Source organism: Chiloscyllium plagiosum, chromosome 16, assembly GCF_004010195.1.
Source record: "Chiloscyllium plagiosum isolate BGI_BamShark_2017 chromosome 16, ASM401019v2, whole genome shotgun sequence".
NCBI lineage: Eukaryota > Metazoa > Chordata > Chondrichthyes > Orectolobiformes > Hemiscylliidae > Chiloscyllium > Chiloscyllium plagiosum.
Window position 1 is genome coordinate 52546275 of NC_057725.1, and position 21117 is coordinate 52567391.

The 21117-nt window shown below is 42.1% G+C and overlaps 1 protein-coding gene across 2 annotated transcripts in view; it reads right to left on the minus strand.

Moving 5' to 3' along the window:
- The window catches only part of cars1 (cysteinyl-tRNA synthetase 1), a 205681-nt gene that overhangs the window by 130073 nt on the left and 54491 nt on the right, over positions 1-21117 (minus strand). For both annotated transcript variants that reach the window (XM_043706117.1, XM_043706116.1), the window contains 6 exons: positions 15345-15492; positions 12654-12727; positions 10013-10093; positions 8891-8992; positions 8026-8229; positions 5959-6043 (listed from right to left, as the gene is read on the minus strand). In XM_043706117.1, the coding sequence (XP_043562052.1) occupies positions 5959-6043; positions 8026-8229; positions 8891-8992; positions 10013-10093; positions 12654-12727; positions 15345-15492 (694 nt within the window). The remainder of the gene's footprint in view (positions 1-5958; positions 6044-8025; positions 8230-8890; positions 8993-10012; positions 10094-12653; positions 12728-15344; positions 15493-21117) is intronic.

Below are 21117 nucleotides of genomic sequence, written 5' to 3' on the forward strand. Positions count from 1 at the left end.
GGGTGGTAGGGGGGCGTGGACCTGACCAGGTAGTCACGGAGGGAACGGTCTTTGCGGAAGGCGGAAAGGTGTGGGGAGGGAAATATATCCCTGGTGGTGGGGTCTGTTTGGAGGTGGCGGAAATGTCGGCGGATGGTTTGGTTTATGCGAAGGTTGGTAGGGTGGGAGGTGAGCACCAGGGGCGTTCTGTCCTTGTTGCGGTTGGAGGGGTTGGGTCTGAGGGCGGAGGTGCGGGATGTGGATGAGATGCGTTGGAGGGCATCTTTGACCACGTGGGAAGGGAAATTGCGGTCTCTAGAGAAGGTGGCCATCTGGTGTGTTCTGTGGTGGAACTGGTCCTCCTGGGAGCAGATACGGCGGAGGCGGAGGAATTGGGAATACGGGATGGCATTTTTGCAAGAGGTAGGGTGGGAAGAGGTGTAATCCAGGTAGCTGTGGAGCAGAAATAGGCCACTCAGTCCATCTGAGTCTGCGCTGCTATTCAATCATGGCTGATACATTTCTCAACCCCAATCTCCTGCGTTCTCCCTTTAACCTTTGATCCTCTTAATAATCAAGAGCCTATCTTTCTTTGTCATAAAAATACTCAATGAGTTGACCTCTACACCCTTCAGCAGTAATGAGTTCCAAAGAGTCATTATCCTCTGGCTGAAGAAATTACTCATCTCAATTTGAAATGGTCATCCCTTCACTCGGTGGCTGTGCCCTCAGGTCCTTGTCTCTCCTACGAGTGGAATCATTTTCTCCACATCCATTCTATCCAAGTCTCTCAGTATTCTCAGTTTCAATTAGATTCCCCCCTCAACCTTCTGAACTCTAGTGCATATAGATACAATATCCTCAACTGCTCCTCAAAACAACTAGCCCTTCATCCCCGGGATCATTCTTGTGAACGTCCACTGGACCTCCTGAGGCCAGCACATTCTTCCTTATGACACAGGGCCAAAGCTTCTCACAATAATAATGGTCTTGTTTGTTGGCATCAGTGTTCCAAATCGATACCCACTGTACTCTCTATGCCGGATGACAAATCCACCGTATCCGAGGAGCTTATTCTGGAGTTCAGGTGACAGAAGCTATGAAATGTTTGTTTTCTGACAGCATTATATATCTGTCTTTTCACGAATTTTATGCACCATCTAGTGCTGGTCTTGAATTACAAAATATCATCTTTCTTTACTTCTGAGATATTAGCATCTGATATATTCTCACTTGCAGAACCTAACTACTTTGCTGATGCTCGAACCCTTTCTTACCAGTTTAAAATGAGCGATATACATATGATTGTTTCTCAAAAGATCACTTAGTATCTGTTACTCTGGGAGACCACTGCTAGAATTGGAGGGGAAATCTAAAGTTTCTTGCATGTGCCTTTATGTTAACGAACTGCAGTAATTATCAGTAAGGAATGATTAATTTTATCTCTGGAAAAAATGAAGGTTAACTTTTAAACAAGGCATATGAAAAATGATAGTTATTTCAGCCAAAAGTTGTGGGCATAACTTTTACATGATTTCAACTTTTAAGTGAGCATGTTGAGTGTATTTCTTGAGTGCCATTAATGTAATGAAGCCTCCTGAGATGCTCATGAAAACATTGGAAAGCAGAGTCTGTAACCGAGACTGATGATTGGATTTTGGTTCGGATGATCAAAACCTTGGTCAAAGGGGTAGTTTAAGGAGTGTCTTAAAGGAGGAAATTGAAGTAAAATGGTGGAGTGGTGCAGGTAGGGATTTCTGGCCCAAGCAACTGAATGCATAGTCAATAATGGAGCAGCTAGAATACAGAATATGCAAGAAGCTGGAAGAATCTAATGAGGTTTGTGGGCCTGGTAGAGATTACAGAGATGGGGAGGGATGAAGCCATGAAGTTCAAAAACAGGGATGAGTGTTTCAAAATGAATAAACTGCTTGACTAGAAGCCAATGCCAGTCAGGAACATCAGGATTAGTCTGAGTTAGCACATGGGCAGCAAAGTTTTAGATAACTTCAGATTTGCAAAGGATGTGGCTGACCAGCCAGACTGGGTTGGAATAATTACAAGGAGACACTTTCTAAAAAAAAAGGCACGAATGAGGGTTTCAACATAAACCAAGAACCAGACATCATTTTAACAGAGATGGAAAATGGCTGTCTTAATGATGGCACATGCATCAAGTTCAAAGCTCATCTTGGGGCAAACGTGACATCAGAGTTCTGAGAAGACTGGCTTTAGTCTCAGATAGCTGCCAGAAACAGTATTTGCAGCCAGAACTAGAAACAATGGCTTGAATCTTCACAATATTTAGTTGGATGTAATTTCGATTTATCTTGTAACAAATGTCAGATAAGCCACCTGATAATTTACAGATTACATTACAGTGTGGAAACAGGCCCTTCGGCCCAACAAGTCCACACCAACCCGCCGAAACGCAACCCACCCATACCCCTACATTTACCCCTTACCTAACACTACGGGCAATTTAGCATGGCCAATTCACCTGACCTGCACATCTTTGGACTGTGGGAGGAAACCGGAGCACCCAGAGGAAACCCACGCAGACATGGGGAGAACGTGCAAACTCCACACAGTCAGTCGCCTGAGGCGGGAATTGAACCCGGGTCTCTGGCGCTGAGGGGCAGCAGTGCAGCCCACGGTGGTAACAGCAGAGCCGTCGAGAGAGGATAGTCAGACTTCAGAATAGCTCAGAGTGGCAGACAAGTTCAGGTTAAAACCCTCCCAAATAGTCTCAAAAATTACAAGGATACCCAATTCAAGGAAGGTCACCATGTGTATTTGAACTGGAGGATCAACAAGTGCAATCAACAGAACCTGGGAGAAGCTGCTCCTCTATTCACAGATTGGCTTTTGCCATGTTGCTGCTGAACTCATCGAATCACAGACCCCTCCATCCCATCTTTCTTTCTGTTCTTGTCTTTTAACCTCCCTGGGATTGCTTGCTTGGGCACAGGCCACTCTGAGCATTGGTGATCTTTTCCTCACTTGGACTCCATTGCTGGCCAACTCCAGGATCTTCATGGTGGCCAAATACATAGTGTGGAAATGGGGGTGTATACAATAAGGAAGTAAAACTCTGGACATTATTTTCTGCAATATTTAAGCATGTCCTTTGTGTTAGTATTAACAGTGTCACTGGAATGAGTACAAGACAAAGCTGCCCATGTTTTTAGCATTGCATCCACCACAATTAACATTCACTCCCTCTACTAAGATTAAAAACAAAAGAACCTTAAGTGGGGAGAAACCAGAATTCACATTTCAAGTCTGGTAATGCCCGATGAGGAGTCACCAGACTCTAATCTTTAACTCTGTTTTCTCCCTTGAGAATACTCCCAGACGTGCTGAGTTTCTCCAGCAATTTCTGGTTCACTCCCTTCACAGTGGCACTTGATGTTTGCAATGTTTACTATCAAGATGTTCTGCAGGAACTTGCCAAGGCTTCTTCAACAGCAACCTCTGAATCTACTCTCTCTACCACCCAGGCTGCAGGCACATAGAACATTAGTATTTGCAAATTCCTCAAGTGATGCGCCACCCTGACTTGGAAATATATAGTTGTCCCTTCAATTTTCTGCTGCCTTAAAATCCAGGAATTCCCTAACCTCACTGCACTGTGAGAGTACCTTTACCATGCAGACTGCATCAGTTCAAGAAAGTGCTCAGAAATTTGGAATGGGCAAAATTTCAGCGATGCAGACACCTTTGGGAATTTTGGATTCAACGGAGAAGTAAATGTGTTTTGTTTTCATTTCTACAAAGGTTTTTTTTAAAACAACAGGTCAGAAAGTAATTTGGTAAAATGACCTTAAACCATTATTTCTAAGGAGCAGGTGATTTAAGTGCCTTGCAAATACCGGTGATGTTAATTGATAAAGTGTTTACACTGCCAGAAAGACTACACAAAAACAAATCAGGAGACACAGCTAGTTTTGCTTAAATTGAGTACTGTTTAAAAATATAAAACATGGGTACAAAGTTAGCCAGGAGCAGAATTTTTTAGAGCAATAAGACAGCGCTATTTTCTGGGTCTGTAGATTAAGGAGCAAAGATGGCCGTTAGCAGTGTGTTCTTCCTGTTGGATGAGCGAGATAAGGGATAGTTTCCAGGTTACTGATGATTATGTCTGCAGCAAGTGTGTTTGGTTGCGAAACCTATCAGATCGCATGGATCAGTTGGAGGCAATAAGGAATTTACAGGAGCTAGGTGTGATGAAAGGTGATTGTAGGAAGGGAGAAAAACCACAGATACAGTGAGGTAGATGGTTACCTCCAGGAAAGGGAGGAGAGGGAGGCAGGTAATGTAGGAGTCTTCTGTGGCCTATCCTCATCTCTAACAAGTATGCTGTTTTGGAAATTGTAGGGGATGATGGACTCTCAGGGGAATATAGCACAAACAGCCAAATTTCTGGTACAGAGACTGGTTCTAATTTAATGAGGGGTATTTCAGGACCCAAGCAATTGATTGAGATAGGAGGATTCTGTAGTCAGAGGCACAGACAAAAATATCTGCAGCAGGCAGCGAGAAATCAGAATGTGTGTTGCCTACAAATTCCTCTCCACCTAAACCCTTAACACTATAAAACCCCCTACCATTATCAGGTCATTATTCTTATAGATAACTGAGACCTCCTTACAAATTTGTTTCTCAGTTTTTGGGGGGTGGGGGTTATAATAAAATCCCAATAAAGGTGTTCACCCCTTTCTTATTTCTCAATTCCACCCAAATAACTTCCCTGGATGTATTCCCAGGAATATCCTCTTCAAGTACTGCTGTAACGCTATCCCTGATCAAAAAATGCCACTCCCCTTCCTCTGACTTCATGACGATGTTCAGTTTATCAGTTTCAAGTTTCAGTTTCATGCCAGTCGATAAATCAAGTTTTCCGCTTAGTAGAATAGTTTCACCCTGGCACAAGGTCAAGTTAGTTTTGGAAGTATCCAAGCTGTGAGAGTTGTACAGAAATTTCCTCAAAAATCAGCTGAAAAGTGAAATTTAGACAATGAGAAGTGGAAAGAAGTTGTAAAACTGTTTCAGCAGTCCAAGAGGAAGACTAGAACGAAGGAGTTAAAGAAAGAAATTAAAAAGATTTCTGACATAAGTAATATTTCTATGGGACTAAATATCTTAAATGGATATTCTGGAAAGATGACTAAATCTTTGCTGTTGAAGTTTATGCTTTTTTCAATTTTACTTGCATATGTAGAAAGCTTAATGATGTATTTTCTTTTGTGTAATAAGTTTGTGTTCATGTCTTAAACAAACATTGGTAGCCTCGTGTTCATGTTCAATAGCTAAACACTACGACAAATCAACCACAAAAATAAACTCATGGTCAATCAACTCTAGTTGCATTCTGACATATAGCTTGACCGACTAGCATCATAACAAAGTAGGGGCTTGTCTTCGTTGAATTTAAGTTGAATTTAATTGAATTTAAGTGGGATCCATGAATTGTTCATAAAAGGTACTGAACGTGAAACATAAATGCTACTGTGAAATTTATTGAACAAATTTGAATTTCAAAATGGCTTTGAATGTTGCTAAGACTTTGACAGGTAGAAGACGTAACAGTAAATTGTGTGAAATCTTTGTCAAAGCTCAAACTGAGAGAGTTAGCAGACCAATTGAAGGTAGAAACAAAATGCTGGATCTGGTATGGTTGGTGCTGTGGAGGAGGACGAAGCTCATTTTAAGATTTATCCAAAAATATGTTTGCTCCATAAAGCTAATTAATGCTGTGACATTGTGCAGTTAAGAACCCACCTCTCAATTAACGCATCTCAGTTTTTGTGGAGGCAGAATGTGCAACTGTGGAGTACCTCTCAGAACAGCATGTGATGCTAATGTTTCTTTCTCGAAGCGTAACTTAGAACTCTCATTTCCACCCTACTCTACTGCATACCGTCTAAATTCATTCTCACCATCTCACAGGCAGAAACATGCGAGACATAAGCTCACCATCCGACTCAGAGGCAGCTCGGAAGATCAGGTAACTACTGGGCAGTGGCTGTGTTATTGATCCCACATTCTCACCTTTTGGACCCTGGAAAAGACAGGCCTACAGTTAATATAAGGATGAACCATGTTGCAGAAAGAGAATCAATTGACCTATTTTTCTGTCAGTTGGTCACAAACATCATTTGACTGTCAACGTTTCTTTAGGACAAGCAGGTGGGGGCTAAACCCTCCTCTGACATCTGATATATGTTAGAACATGACTATCTCGAAATGAAGCCTTTCTGAAGAGATCTAATTTGACTTTTTTCATGTAGGTGTCACTGGCTAAGCCAAAATTTATTGCTCATCCCTAAATGCCCAGAGGGCAGTAAAGAGGCAACCACAACGTTGTAGCTCTGAAGTCACAGTAAACCAGATGGATTTTACAATAAACAACAGTGGCTACCTGGTTGCCATTCAACTAGTTTTTTTGTTTTATGTTCCTGACTTTTTAAAAAATCAAATTCGAGTTTCACTACCTGTCATGGCGAACATTCGCTTGGGGTCCTGGGTTACCAACCCAGTGTCATTACCATCAACACTGATAGTACATTTTATAAAAAAAACGCATGCAGCCAATAGCCATTCAATCTGGGAAAGATGTTAGTCTGAATGCTGGATATTCTCTTAAAAATGAAATGACTAGTTGTACAGACTGGTTGAACTTCATTCTGGCACATGAATCCAGGACTGTTTATTGTTGGCTTATTTCAGACTACCAATGCCCACCTTGACTTTAATAGCAATACATAAAGTGAAAGAAGTGGCATTTCTGCTTCAAGTGGACCCAAATCCAAGCTGTTTCCCCACAACTATTTGCTGAAGCAGTGAAGTAAATAGCTATTTTCAAGCCACAGGGGTGAAGCCTGAGCTTTCTCAGCATCAATGTAGTTTCCTCAGTGTAGCAAGCTGTAAATCTTCCCCTAACTGCAGGAAAGGTCCTGTGCTAGAAACTTGAATTTATGATATTTTGGAAAACTAAGCACATATTGTCACTCTGTCAGTACTGGCATGTTTAACTCTTCTTTTCAATGTAAACATGTAGATTCCACAGCAGCGAGAGCCAACACTGTTACACAAGTATTGCAGCATGAGCAAAATAATGCAATTGTGTTCATGTCATGGATCTAATCCCCAAATGAATAGTAAACAATGGATATGTTGGGATCGGGGTGGATGTGTGAATGCATCATGCCAGTTATTCTAAGGTGTATCAGACAAGGTGGATACTGCCAATGTTAGATGGTGAAGGCTGAGTTTCAGTTTAAGGTGTGTATGAGCTTCAGGTCAAAGGCGTGTCAAGTATAGCAATTTAACTACTTGATACTTCAGTCTTTTCAGCAGCACTAAACTGAAAGGAACTAGAATTGTAACAAATTTAAGAATCAAACAATACTGTCCACTTGCCCATGCTTTCTCTCAGAAAGAAGTATCAATTTAATTCTTTTTTCCTATTCTTTCCCATAAATGATTCAACACTTTAAAAGAAATCGTGTACAGGGTTTTAATCTTTTTTCATTCTACCATTGGCTGATTAGAGGGAGGAAGTAGAGCAGGGAATATCTAACCAGAAACAATGTGTTCTTTTTCCTTTATAACCCTTTATTACTTCTAAAGGCAGATGATGTAACAACTTGACTTCTGCACAATTCACTGACAGGAGTCAAAAACGTCCTGCCCCACTTTCATATTTAGGACTGCAATATCACAAACCAAGTGGTTACATACTGTCGTAGAAATGCACAGCATGGAAACAGACCGTTCAGTCCAACTCGTCTATGCCAACGAAATATTCTATATTAATCTAGTCCCATTTGCCAACATGAACAGTACTACTATTTACTTTTTTTTCCTCTCACAACACAAGCAAATGCCAATTTACTCCAGCATCCAAAACTGTGGAACCTTTCTATAGGGACTGTAGATTTTTGGGGTTTTAACTAGTTCTGTGGCACTAAAATATCCACTCCTCTGTCCATTCTCTTTCAAGAGAGGCCCTGAATCTGTCGCACACTGGAAGAATACTACCTTTACTGCCCAGATGGATTGATCCAGAGGATGGAATAGTTTGAAACAGAAGCCATCTTTTTTGGAGGGTCTTTCAATGAGCTCGCAGGTGTTGAGAAGGATGGTCCCCACCCACTGGCCATTGTTGGGTGTTTTGTAAATTAGCAGAACACCAGGTTTGAGTACACACCAGAATCTGGTCCAGCTCTTCAAAGTGCCTCGGATCTGCAAATCAAGTTTGTGGGTTAACCAACACAACAAAACTGAGAATATCATTTTGAAGCACGTTCATTAAACAAACAATGCATGGAACTACTGACTGCAGAGGTGGAGCGATTAGTCTGTGTGCGCAATACCAAAGGGGCAATGCTGCAAGAGGACATGCAGTAAATACATATTTGACACTGCCTTCACCTGGTTATTTGACTCAGTTGAAATTAACATACATTTTTCAATGATCAGTTAAGAGTGGCTCATTTTTTATATTACATGAATTGAGTTGCTGTATTGTGCACCAACTTACCCTTTGTGTGTCTCAGGCCCTGCGGAGATACTAATGAAATGAACTGCAATAAAACAGAGGCAAAATTCTAAGAAAACATTACTCCCACAATGCACGAATGGCCATGGGAGTGGCAGAAGTATGGGGGCCACAGATGGAGCATTCACATCATGGCCTCTGACAGGTTTTGTGCACATAAGAACAAGGGACTAGGAACTGGCCATGCAGCCTGCAAAATTCAACTTAATTTTGTTGATCAAGCTCCTGTGGGTCATTACATCAAAAGCTGTCTCAAATTCCCAATCACTACATCCAGTGATTGCCATTGTCTGCCAGATGAAACTTTTGTCTTGGATTCGCACAACCACACCTTGGGTAGCCTACCTTCAGCCAATCCTCCATCACAACCACAGAAGGATCCTTCAAAGCACTGAGCATCTCCTTGCTGGCCCTTTTCTTCTCCTGTCTGTAATTTTTCTTCTGAACCTATTTAACACACAGAACCCACCATTGTTGGTGAATGAAACAATTAATCTCAAGGAACACCTTGGAATAGACTCAGTAGGAGAGTCAATGGGGAACTTTTCACCAATTAATATTGTAAATAAGACTGAAGAAACACATTAAGCCATTAATTTAGACTTTTCCATTAATAAAAATACCATCTCAGTTTTAAAGGAAGGTTTTGCACTGATATTGTATGTTTAATTTTTTCAGAAGGTTCCAAGGCACCTTTTGCCCAATAAATAGAAATACAGCAGACAATTTGCAAGGTCAACTAACGACATGAAAGACTGGTTAAAACATTTCTGGTTAAGAAAGAAGTATTGCTTCGGTCATATGATAGAAGTATCATACAATTCCTACAGTGTGGAAGCAGGCCATTTTGCCCACACCAACCCTCAAAGAGCTACCCCTCTACTCTTTTCCTGTAACCCTGCATTTAGCATGGCCAATCGACATTCACCTAACCTGCACATCTTTGGACTGTGGAAGGAAACTGGAGCATCCAGAGGAAACCCATGCAGACAGAGAAAACATGCAAACTCCACACAGACAGTCCCAAGACTGGAACCGAACCCAGTCCCTGGTGCTGAGGCAACAGTGCTAACTAATGAGCCACTGTGCTGCCCATGTAAGCTGTACCATGATCTTTGAGGAGTGCAATGGGATATTCGTGAATTTTACCTGAACAACTTTCTGTAGAAAGAAACATGAGCTGAATGGGCTGAAAAGCCTTTCCCATCTACACTTCTATGCTCTGTCAGGGAATGGTACTAAAATAAATGCACAAAATTCAATACATGTTTTAGCAAGGGGTTTGGGAATCCAAACCTCAGTTTAGAGTTGACCTGCCGCTGAACCTAATACATGACTTGTTTGTGGAGCTGCTGTCAGAAACTGATTACTTTGAAACAAAGTCAAATCACCTCAAACTAGGAAACAGCAGAGCAAGTTACACAGGGCTAGTCTTTAGGTATTACATTATCACTTGGAGACACATACCTTCAAAGATTCTTTCTTGGTGAGTTTAGAGATGTGGGATACACAGTCTTTGTTATAGCCGTTGTACAACTTTGAATCAGACTGAAAGAAAAAAGTGAGAGACGAGGTTAATGCTGGGACCTGGACATTACAGCGCTATCTAATCAGGATAGTTTTTGATTTGGCTGGTGCATATGACAATCAAGCTTTTCATTCACAGCACATGGTCATATTAACAAGGCCAGTATTTACTGCCCATCTCGATATGCTGTTTAGCTGGTGGTAGCTCTTCAATTTAAGCAGTCAGTTGTGTAGTGTATACACTCCCTTAGTGTCATTAGGTCAGGATTCCCAAGGTATAATTTGAGTTACAATGAAAGAATATAGATATATTTCCAAGAGCTGCACCTATCCTTCTGGTGGCAGAGACGGTAGAATGCTGTAGAGCTTCAAGCAGAATGCTTACAAAAGCCATGGGAAGTGTTGCAGTTCACCTTGTAGAAGGTACATACTGTTGATATAGTGGTAAAAGGATTCAGTATTTAAGGTGGTGCATTTAGTGTTATGGATAGGGTAAATAGGCAAGGTCTTTTCCCTGGGGTCTGGGAGTCCAGAACTAGAGGACATAGGTTTAGGGTGAGAGGGGAAAGATATAAGAGAGACGTAAGGGGCAACGTTTTCACACAGAGGGTGGTAATGTATGGAATGAGCTGCCAGAGGATGTGGTGGAGGCTGGTACAACTGCAACATTTAAGAAGCATTTGGATGGGTATATGAATAGGAAGGGTTTGGAGGGATATGGGCCGGGTGCTGGCAGGTGGGACTAGATTGGGTTGGGCTATCTGGTCGACATGGACGGGTTGGACCGAAGGATCTGTTTCCATGCTGTACATCTCTATGACTCTAAATGTCACTAATCTGTCCAAGCCTGAATGTGACCAGGGGATATGGATTGCTTTATTATCTGAGGAGTTACAAATGGAACCAAATATCATGGGAAAGTCAAGGGCGAAGCAGCTGAAGATCTTTGGGTCTAGGTCCTCCAATAGTCACAAATATCTTGTTTTTGTGCCAAGTATGATTCCTACCAGTGCAGAGATTTCTCATTCATTGAGTAAAATTAAAAAACAATGGCAGTCTTGATGCCATACTCTGTAAAATACTGACTTGATACCAAAGACACTCTTCTCACCTCCCCTCTGGAATTTAAAGCATTTTTCCAAGTTTGGGCCGAGGCTGGAATAAGACTTGGAGCCAGGTGGTCCTGGTTTAAGCCAAACTGAGCATGTCATTGCTCGGTACCACTTGATAGCACTGTCAATGAGCCCTTCAATCACCTAGCTAATGATTGAAAATTGGCTGATGAGATATCAATTGAACAGACCAGCTTCGTCCTGCCTTTTGTGGACAAAGCATAACTGGGCTCTTTGTTCAAGGGACTCTGTCTTATAACGAGTGGCACAAGTTGGCTAGTGGTGTGGCAAGTTCTGCTGTACAAATGTTTAGCATTACAGTTAATATATCATCATCAGGTCACGAAACTTGTTGCATCTAATGTGCTCAGCCTGGTTGTGATATCATGCAGACTGAATCAATTTGTCTGCAGGCTGGCACTTGTGAAGATCTGGAGCAAAAGGAGATCAGTTGATGTCTGCATGCTTTATTTTCTCACTCATTATTTATGTTTAAACTTAGCCAGTGATCACAGCAAGATATAACAGCCTCTCACATTTACCAGATGTTAGATTGCAATCTTAAGCAGAAATCCTCACTGTTTGTCTTCCTATCGCAGAGATAATTTTCACAGTCACTCAAGTTGAACAACAATAAATCTTGGACCAAGGAACAAGCCAGGGATTTTATTGCTCTACAACCCACATGTGCTACTATTTGCTGAAAAACTGATTGATCTTACAATTTTACTCATTTATTTTCACTGAAGCAGCACCGATGCTTCATTCAAATTTTTAATGAGGTTCTGATCAGCTCTGTGTTATATTTGTGATGGGTTTAAAACAAATAAGATCAATGGCAGATCAATCATGGAAGTGAAATCATGACTTTTTTTCCATGGGAATTACTGGAGTTTCATTAACATGCAAGCTGTCATCTGTAAAATATAAAATCAAGCTCTTAACGCCATCATAACATCTTCCAGACAGAGTTGTTACTCCTCAGCTTACTTTCCTTCAGTTCTCAATGGTCTCCAGGTCTCTGTTATTGTGACCATTGCTTTCTCCATACCAGATAGGAAGAAACAATGTCAGAGAGGATAGCTCAAGTGGGCAGCAGGGAGGGAGAAGGTTTTGCCAATATTCTGTACTGCAGAGCAGGCATCATGGGCTGAATAGCCTCCTTCTATGCCTGTAATAGTTCTGAGCACTTGCCGGCAGTGACTAAACTGAATCTGTAGGACGCCATAAGGACATTTCAATGTGTGGAAACAGAGAGTACTTGACACAGGAATTTCTACTCTACGAAACGCTTCCGCACAGTTGCTCTGGCTAGTTTTTGGGAGGGGAGGAATGTGCTCCAAGGAGAAATACGGTTGATTTGGACCCAGTCCAGAAATGTTTAGTTTATGCTGTCCTTGCCTTTTAAGGCTGGAGGTTATTCCCACTCAAGGTATAGGGTAATGGTAGACAAAACACCAGAATCCTACCTTACTGCTGGAGATGGGCGTTGAAGTGACTTCATCGGTAAGAGCTGAAAATCCATTATTTTCCATCTCAGAGTCTGTAGTAAATGAGGAAAGAAGCAGAAAGAGCATTACCCTGGATACAGGATGATGGATTATGAACTTATGCTAAAATAGCAGCACAATAGCTAATAAAGCCCCACCCAAAATTGATTCAGTGCAAGAGGTTCGGTAAAGTCATGGTGAAAGCAGACTGGAACAGAAAGGATTAGGAGGACACTGTCCTACACAAATTTGTTGAGAGGGTTCTTAGCACTTATAGAGTCATAGAGATGTACAGCATGGAAACAGACCCTTCGGTCCAACCCGTCTGTGCCGATCAGATATCCCAACCTAAATATTTTTAATTAACCTGTTGAGATGAGCAGGTGGAACTTGAACCCAGGCTTCCTAGCCTAGAAGCCAGGATAGGACTGCACCACAGAGCCCAAGGACCTTGGGTCTACACTGATGGTATGCAGAAGGGCTTTTAAATGTGCTTTCCATGCTCAACCCCAACATGACATAGCCCACAGTCTTCACCTTCCCTCCCCCTCTTCCCAAACTGACAGCTTGACTTAACCTAAACACATCCACTTACCTAATACTCTATCCCATCACCACCTCGCATCAACCCCTTACTCTTTTACCCACCTGGTACCCTAACCCCAAACTTACCTCACATACTTACCCTTGTACAATGATTATCAAAGTTGCTGGATATTTATATGGCACTTAAAAGGGCACGAGTTTGACAACAGTCTTCTACTGGCGCTGATGTTTCCTGGACACAACTCCACCTGTCCAGGAACTACGAGGGGAGAAGTCAACTAAAATGCAAGTATTTTTGTTTTGTCTGATTATGGTCAGAAATCCTGTTTCCAATTTGGGGGGGGTGGGGGGGGGAAACGGTGGCTCAACAGATAACATTGCTGCCTCAAGGTGCCAGGTACCTGTTTGATTCCAGCCTCTGACAAATGTGTGTGTGGAGTTTGCACATTCTCCCAGTGTCTGCATGAGATTTTCTCTGGGTGGTCCGAGCTCCCCCCACAGTCCAAAGATGTGCAGGTTAGGTGGATTGGCCAAAGGGAAATGCAGAGTAATAGGGTTAGGGTAGGCGGATGGTTATGGACAGGATGTTCTTCAGAAGGTTGGTGTGGACTTGACGAGCTGAATAGCCTGCTTCTGCACTGTAGGGATTCGATAATAGTGTTCCTGACCCTGATTGGAATTTCTGGGCCATTGTCACAAGAAATTTCTAGGAGAGTAACTTTGTTAGTGTATCATTAATTTAATGAAACTTGATCGATTTTTCATTCAAGATGAATTTGAAAATGGCAAACTTTTGCAATTAATTGATAATCAGCTCCCTGTAACTCAAGAAATGCCCTTCATTCATCTCTGAATGGATGTCACCTGCTTAAATAAACAGCTTTTCACTTCATCACATCCAGATTTCTATTCATGCTGGGCAATGCAATGACACTCTGCCCCATTGTAATATTGTATTGATATAGTCACAGCATTGAGTCTGCTAAACCACATCTCAGGCTGACTTTACAAAGTGAGATATCAGAACAGCAATGACATTTAAAATTCACTCAACTAAAAATACCCTGCAGAGTGACAGGGTATTTATGTCCAACCACACAATAAGTTACATGGTGAGTGCAGGTGGCCTAGTACCCTAGGCTGGTCAGACTTGGACTCTCAAAACTTGGTCTACATGCAGTTACCATAGAGACTGGAATGTTTGTGGTGGGTAAGACATTTAGGGTGTGTGTTCATTATAGCCACATTGGAAAGCACATACTCTATTAATAAATTGGTGTCAATAATAAATTGCTTCCAGGACCATGAGAAAAGCACATCAAATAATGCCTGGAGACACATCAACTCGGGTTCAAGGTAGATAGGTCACCTTCCAGTACGTGTGGCTTTAACAGTGTTTAACCACAAATTTCTATTTTGACACGACATCCTGATCATGTGAATGGGCTGACTTTGTGTCCTACAAATGTAAGAGTCTTTTGGGCGGCACGGTGGCACAGTGGACTTGTTGGGCCGAAGGGCCTGTTTCCACACTGTAAGTAATCTAATCTAACCTAAAAAAAACTGCAAGTTGTAAGCCTGGGCAGTGAAGGTTTACAGACTATTTACCGACTGGGGAACTACATATGAATGCAATTCTATCATTACAAGAGAGGCACACTCACACTTTCTGCATGATCAACAAGAGTGGGATCCATGACTGAACCTTCCCCTCCCTAACCCTGTAACATGGAGATTAATGTTGTGGTCCTACTGCTGTTCTGTGAACTCAGTATTAAATAAGAATCAAACTAGAGAATCTCTGGTATGTATTGCTCAGTACCATGTTACCTTCATCAGAGGGATGGGGAATTCACTCAGCATTTAATATGGACTGTCCAGTCAGATCAGCATTAGCAGACTTGGTGAGCTCAGCTCTTAGTTAGTATTCAATATAGAGAACCTAAGCCATTAAAGGGATTTCAAAAATACCATTTATTGCAAGAATAGAAGTCGTACCAGGACAGCATTTGTTTTATGTGCAATATACGACAGCATTTGCCTGCTGACATTTTGCACTATTTTCTCTGCACAGTTATCAGAATTTGGTGGAATAAATCTTAAAGTAGATCAAATTCAACAAACCTGGAGTCAAAGGAGAAATCCCATTGTAACCTCCAAAAGAAGAGTTTCGGGTCAACTTGCGAGGGTCGATTTTCTGTGGTGTTGCCAATCCACTACAGAGTGAAAACCTGCGCCGTAACACATGATCCTCCTTCACCGCATGAGTTTTCTATAGAATACAGCAAAGCACTAAATGAATCCCAACTGGAAAGCATACTTACAAGGACCTAAAATGCTCTTTCCAGAACACTGCAAATTAATTCCAAGAATTCTTTTCCAATTAAGCTTCTCCCTTATTCCTGAATGAGTAAGTTTTCATTAAGGGACAGTTATGCAACTAATAGCTGCACACCAGAAACCAATCTACACGACCAACCATAGAATCTCAACAGTGTTGAAGCAGGCCATTCAGCCCATTGAGGCTACACCAACCCTCCGAACAGCATCCAAACCAGACCCATCCGCCCTACCCTATCCCTGTAACCCTGCATTTCCCATGGCTAACCCAATTAACCTACACATCCATGGACACGATGGACAATTTACCATAGCACATCTTTGGACTGTGGGAGGAAATTCACGGAGACATGGGGAGAATGTGCAAACCCCACACAGTTGTCAGATGGTGGAATCAAACCCAGGACCCTGGTGCTGTGAGACAACAGTGCTAACCACTAAGCCACCTGTGAGCTTAGATATTGCCATTTCAAACACCAATATTCACTCATGCAGAGTCTCCAAACAGGCTTTCTGGGGATGAGTGACACACAGCAAGGGTTGCACTGGATCTTCATTAGTACAGTCCTGCTCCATGATTAGCTGCAGAATTGACAGACTCCCAACTCTCCTCTACAGCCCATAAGAAACATGGCTGCCAAGCAAAGAACACGTCCGGGCAGGGAACTTGAAATTCGTGCTGAGAAAACTGCACAGTGCACCAGCATTGGGTACACCTGCAAATATCGAAGAGGAAATATCAACCTGGATATTTCTATCCATTGATGGAGGATGGGAAAAATATTTGGCTGTAACAGGCTGCTCCTTTATGGAGTTATTTTAGGTGTTGGAGGTGATTTCCTCAAATTCCAAGAGCAGCAATTACTGTTTTATATGCTGTTGCATTGTTTTGGAACTTCAGAGACAAAGAAAGTCAAAACAATGGCACTTTTAAAAGGGAGAGGAACAGACAAAGGCAGCACATAGTCAGCTCAGTGCAGGAGAGACACAGAAAGAAAACCACACTACTAACTGACACAGCAATGAGCCTGTGCAGTTACTGCCTTTGCTGTTGAATTCATGTATCGCTGGACATCGGAGTGCGTCTGGGAAAATGAACAAATAGTGAAATTCACAACTAACCTTGGAGGAACCTGTTTGGGAGAGGTCACAGTACAGAAACCGATAAGTGAATAGTTTTAAGTACGGCCTTGCTGTAAGTCTGCAGTAGTGAGTAGAGTGTGTTCTTGCTTGATTATATGTCATATTGAGCAATAGCTCTTGATAAAACTTAAAAATATAAGCCATGAGTATTAAGTTAGCCTAGAGCAGTTTTTTGTAGAGGAATAAGACGGTGTTATTTTCTGGGTCTGCAGATTGAAGAAACAAAAATGGCCCTTAGTAGAGTGATATGCTCTTCTTGTCAGATGTGGGAGTTCAGGGAGAGTTTATGGGTTACTGAGGATTATATCTGCAATAAATGCTGTTGGTTGCAAATCCTATCAGATTGAATGGATTGGTTGGAGTGAAAGTTAGATGCAATGAGGAATTTACAAGAGCAGGGTGACGTGATGGACGGCAGTTATAGGAAGGGAGAAAAGCTGCAGATACAGTCACATAGATGGGTTAACTCCAGGAAAGGTAGAGAGGTAGGCAGCTAGAGCAATAATCTTCTGTGGTTATCCCCATTTCACGTAAGTATGTTGTTTTGGAAAATGTAGGGGGTGATGGATTCTCAGGGGGATGTAGCACAAACAGCTAAGTTTCTGGTATTGAGACCGGCAAAGAGGGGTATATCGGGTTCCAAGAGATCTAGTTTGAGGCACAAGATGATGTTTCTGCGGCCAGCAGCGAAAAATCAGAGTGTTGTGTTGCCTCCCTGGTGCCAGGATCAAGGATGTCTCAGAGGGTGCAGAATATTCTCAAGGGGGAAGAGGGCCCAGCAGGAGGCTATTGTACACATTGGAACCAATGACATGAGAAGAGAAAAGGATGAGATTCTGAAGGGACAATATAGAGAATTGGGCAGGAATTTAAAAAGGAGGTCCTTGAAAATACTAATATCTGGATTACTCCCAGTGCTACGAGCTAGAGAGGGTAGGAATAGGAGGATAGAGCAGATGAATGCATGGCTGAGGAGCTGGTGTATGGGAGAAGGATTCACATTTTTGGATCATTGGAAGCTCTTCTGGGACAGAAGTGACCTGTACAAGGATGGATTGCACCTGAATTGGAAGGGGACGAATATACTGGCAGGGAAATTTGCTAGAGGTGCTTGGTGGGGGGATTGGGAATTGAGGGAAGTTATTTGGGTGGAAGTGAGAAAGGGATGATCACCTTATTGGGATTATATTAAAGACCCCCCCAATAGTCAGAGGGCAACTGAGAAACAAATTTGTAAGGAGATCTCAGCTATCTGTAAGAATAAGGTGGTTATGGTAGGGGATTTTAACTTTCCAAACATAGACTGGGACTGCCATAGTGTTAAGGGTTTAGATGGAGAGGAATTTGTTAAGCATGCACAAGAAAATTTTCTGATTCAGTATGTGGATGCACCCACTAGAGAAGGTAAAAAAAACTTGACCTACTCTTGGGAAATAAGGGAGGGCAGGTGACTGAGGTTAGTGGGGAAGCACTTTGGGGCCTGCGACCATAATTCTAATCAGTTTTAAAATTGTGATGGAAAAGGATAGACCATATATAAAAACTGAAGTTGGAGAAAGGTCAATTTTGATGGTATCAGGCAAGAATTTTCAAAAGCTGATTGGGGGCAGATGTTCGCAGATAAAGGGAAAATGGGAAGCCTTCAAAAATGAGATAACAGAGTCCAGAGACAGTATATTCCTGTTAGGGTGAAAGGAAAGGCTGGTAGGTATAGGGAATACTGGATGACTAAAGAAATTGAGAGTATGGGTAAGAAAAAGAAGGAAGCATATGTAGGGTATAGACAGGATAGATTGAGAGAATCCTTGGAAGAGTACAAAGGCAGTAGGAGTATACTTAAGAGGGAAATAATAAGGGTAAAAAGGGGACATGCGATAGCTTTGGCAAATAGAGTTAAGGAGAATCCAAAGGGTTTTTACAAATACATCAAGGACAAAAGGGTAACTAGGGAGAGAATAGGGCCCCTCAAAGATCAGCAAGGCAACGTTTGTGTGGAGCCGCAGGAAATGGGGGAGTATTTTGCATTGGTGTTTACTGTGGAAAAGGACAGGGTAAATATAGACTGTAGGGAAATAAATGGTGACATCTTGCAAAATGTCCATATTACAGAGGAGGAAGTGCTGGATGTCTTGAAACGGGTAAAGGTGGATAAATCCACAGGACTTGATCAGGTGTACCCTAGATCTCTGTGGGAAGCTAGGGAAGTGATTGCTGGGCTCTTGCTGAGATATTTGTATCATTGATAGTCACAGGTGAGGTGTCAGAAGACTGGAGATTGGCTAACGTGAAGCCGCTATTTAAGAAAGGTGGTAAAGACAAGCCAGGGAACTATACACCGGTGAGCCTGACATTAGTGGTGGGCAAGTTGTTGGAGGGAACATTAGTGGTGGGCACGTTGTTGGAGGGAATCCTGAGGGACAGGATCTAGGTGTATTTGGAAAGGCAAGGACCGATTAGGGATAGTCAACATGGCTTTGTGCGTGGGAAATTATGTCTCACAAACTTGATTGAGTTTATTGAAGAAGTAACAAAGAGGATTGATGAGGGCAGAGCATTGGACGTGATCTATATGGACTTCAGTCAGGTGTTCGGCAAGGTTCCCCATGGGAGACTGATTAGCAAGGTTAGATCTCATGGAATACTGGGAGAACTAGCCATTTAGATACAGAACTGGCTCAAAGGTAGAAGGCAGAGGGTGGTGGTAGAGGGTTGTTTTTCAGACTGGAGGCCTGTGACCAGTGGAGTACCACAAGGATCGGTGCTGGGTCCACTATTCATCATTTTTATATATGATCTGGATGTAAGCATAAGAGATATAGTTAGTACGTTTGCAGATGACACCAATATTGGAAGTGTAGTGGACAGCGAAGAAGGTTACCACGGATTACAATGGGATCTTTATCAGATGGGCCAATGGGCTGAGGAGTGACAGATGGAGTTTAATTTAGATAAATGCAAGGTGCTGCATTTTGGGACAGCAAATCTTAGCAGGACTTATACACTTAATGGTAAGGTCCTAGGGAGTGTTGCTGAACAAAGAGACCGTGGAGTGCAGGTTCATAGCTCCTTGAAAGTGGAGTTGCAGGTAGATAGGACAGTGAAGGCAGTGTTTGGTATACTTTCCTTTACTGGTCAGAGTACTGAGTACAGGAGTTGGGATGTCATGTTGCAGCTGTAGCAGACATTGGTTAGACCACTGTTGGAATATTGCGTGCAATTCTGGTCTCCTTCCTATCGGAAAGATGTTGTGAAATCTGAAAGGGTTCAGAAAAGATTTATAAGGATGTTGCCAGGGTTGGAGGATTTAAGCTATAGGGAGAGGCTGAGTAGACTAGGGCTGTTTTCCTTGGAGTGTTGGAGGCTGAGGTTTTATAAAATCATGAGGGGCACAGATAGGATAAATAGACAAGGTCTTTTCCCTGGGGTGGGGGAGTCCAGAACAAGAAGACATAGGTTTAGGCTGAGTGGGGAAAGATATAAAAGAGACTTTTTCACACAGAAAAGGTTGCAAGGGTCAGTCCAGCAACTGCATGATGGTTGCTGCATAAATGCAACTAGGCAACTATCAGACAAAAAGCTCTATGTAAATCCACATTCTCAAACAGTATACAATTGCAACAGACAACCGGAGGTGTGAGGGAATATCTTTAGCTAGCAGGGCCAAATGGATGATTTTGCCTGCTCACCTCCTGATATCCACACCTTAGATAGCAGTGCACATCAAATTCAGTTAATTCTAGGTGACAAACCAGCATCAGGTATACTAGTATAGTAAAGTCTCCAAGTCCTCGTAACATCCCACATGTTGATCTTAAGAATTATGCATTGAAGTTAGTACTTCCCTCTGCAAGCAATTACTGCGTACCCATGACATGGCATCTATTCAGCAAAGTGGGAGGTTGCTCCAACATGACCTACCCATAAACAATAGAATGAATCTGCCAATACCAGCTGTCAATATCCTTGCCATTCACCCATTGAAGTGAGACATGTTTTTATGAATGAAGTGACATCTCAACAATCAATTACAGCAACTCGAAATCAAGGATTTGTACATTGTGACTGTTTTCCTGGTCAGTCAGACAAAGGTGATGCTACAGCTGAAGGAAACCATTAAACTGTAATAGATGACCCAAATATGTATGCCAAACAACATGTTGCCCATTTCATCCCATGGCACATACACTAACAACTCATTCACTGACTTTGCATACTTATACTCCAGCATGACATCTTAAACTGCAATTTATAAACAAAACTCTTGCCACATGTGCATTGTTAAAAGGCTTCATAAACAATTGTAACCTCACTCTCTGCCATACTGTTTTTCTCTTACTATGCACATGCTCCCTGAATTTAAATCCGAAAACTACTATGTTCTCCTGATAAGATGACAAAAGTCAAATCAACAGTC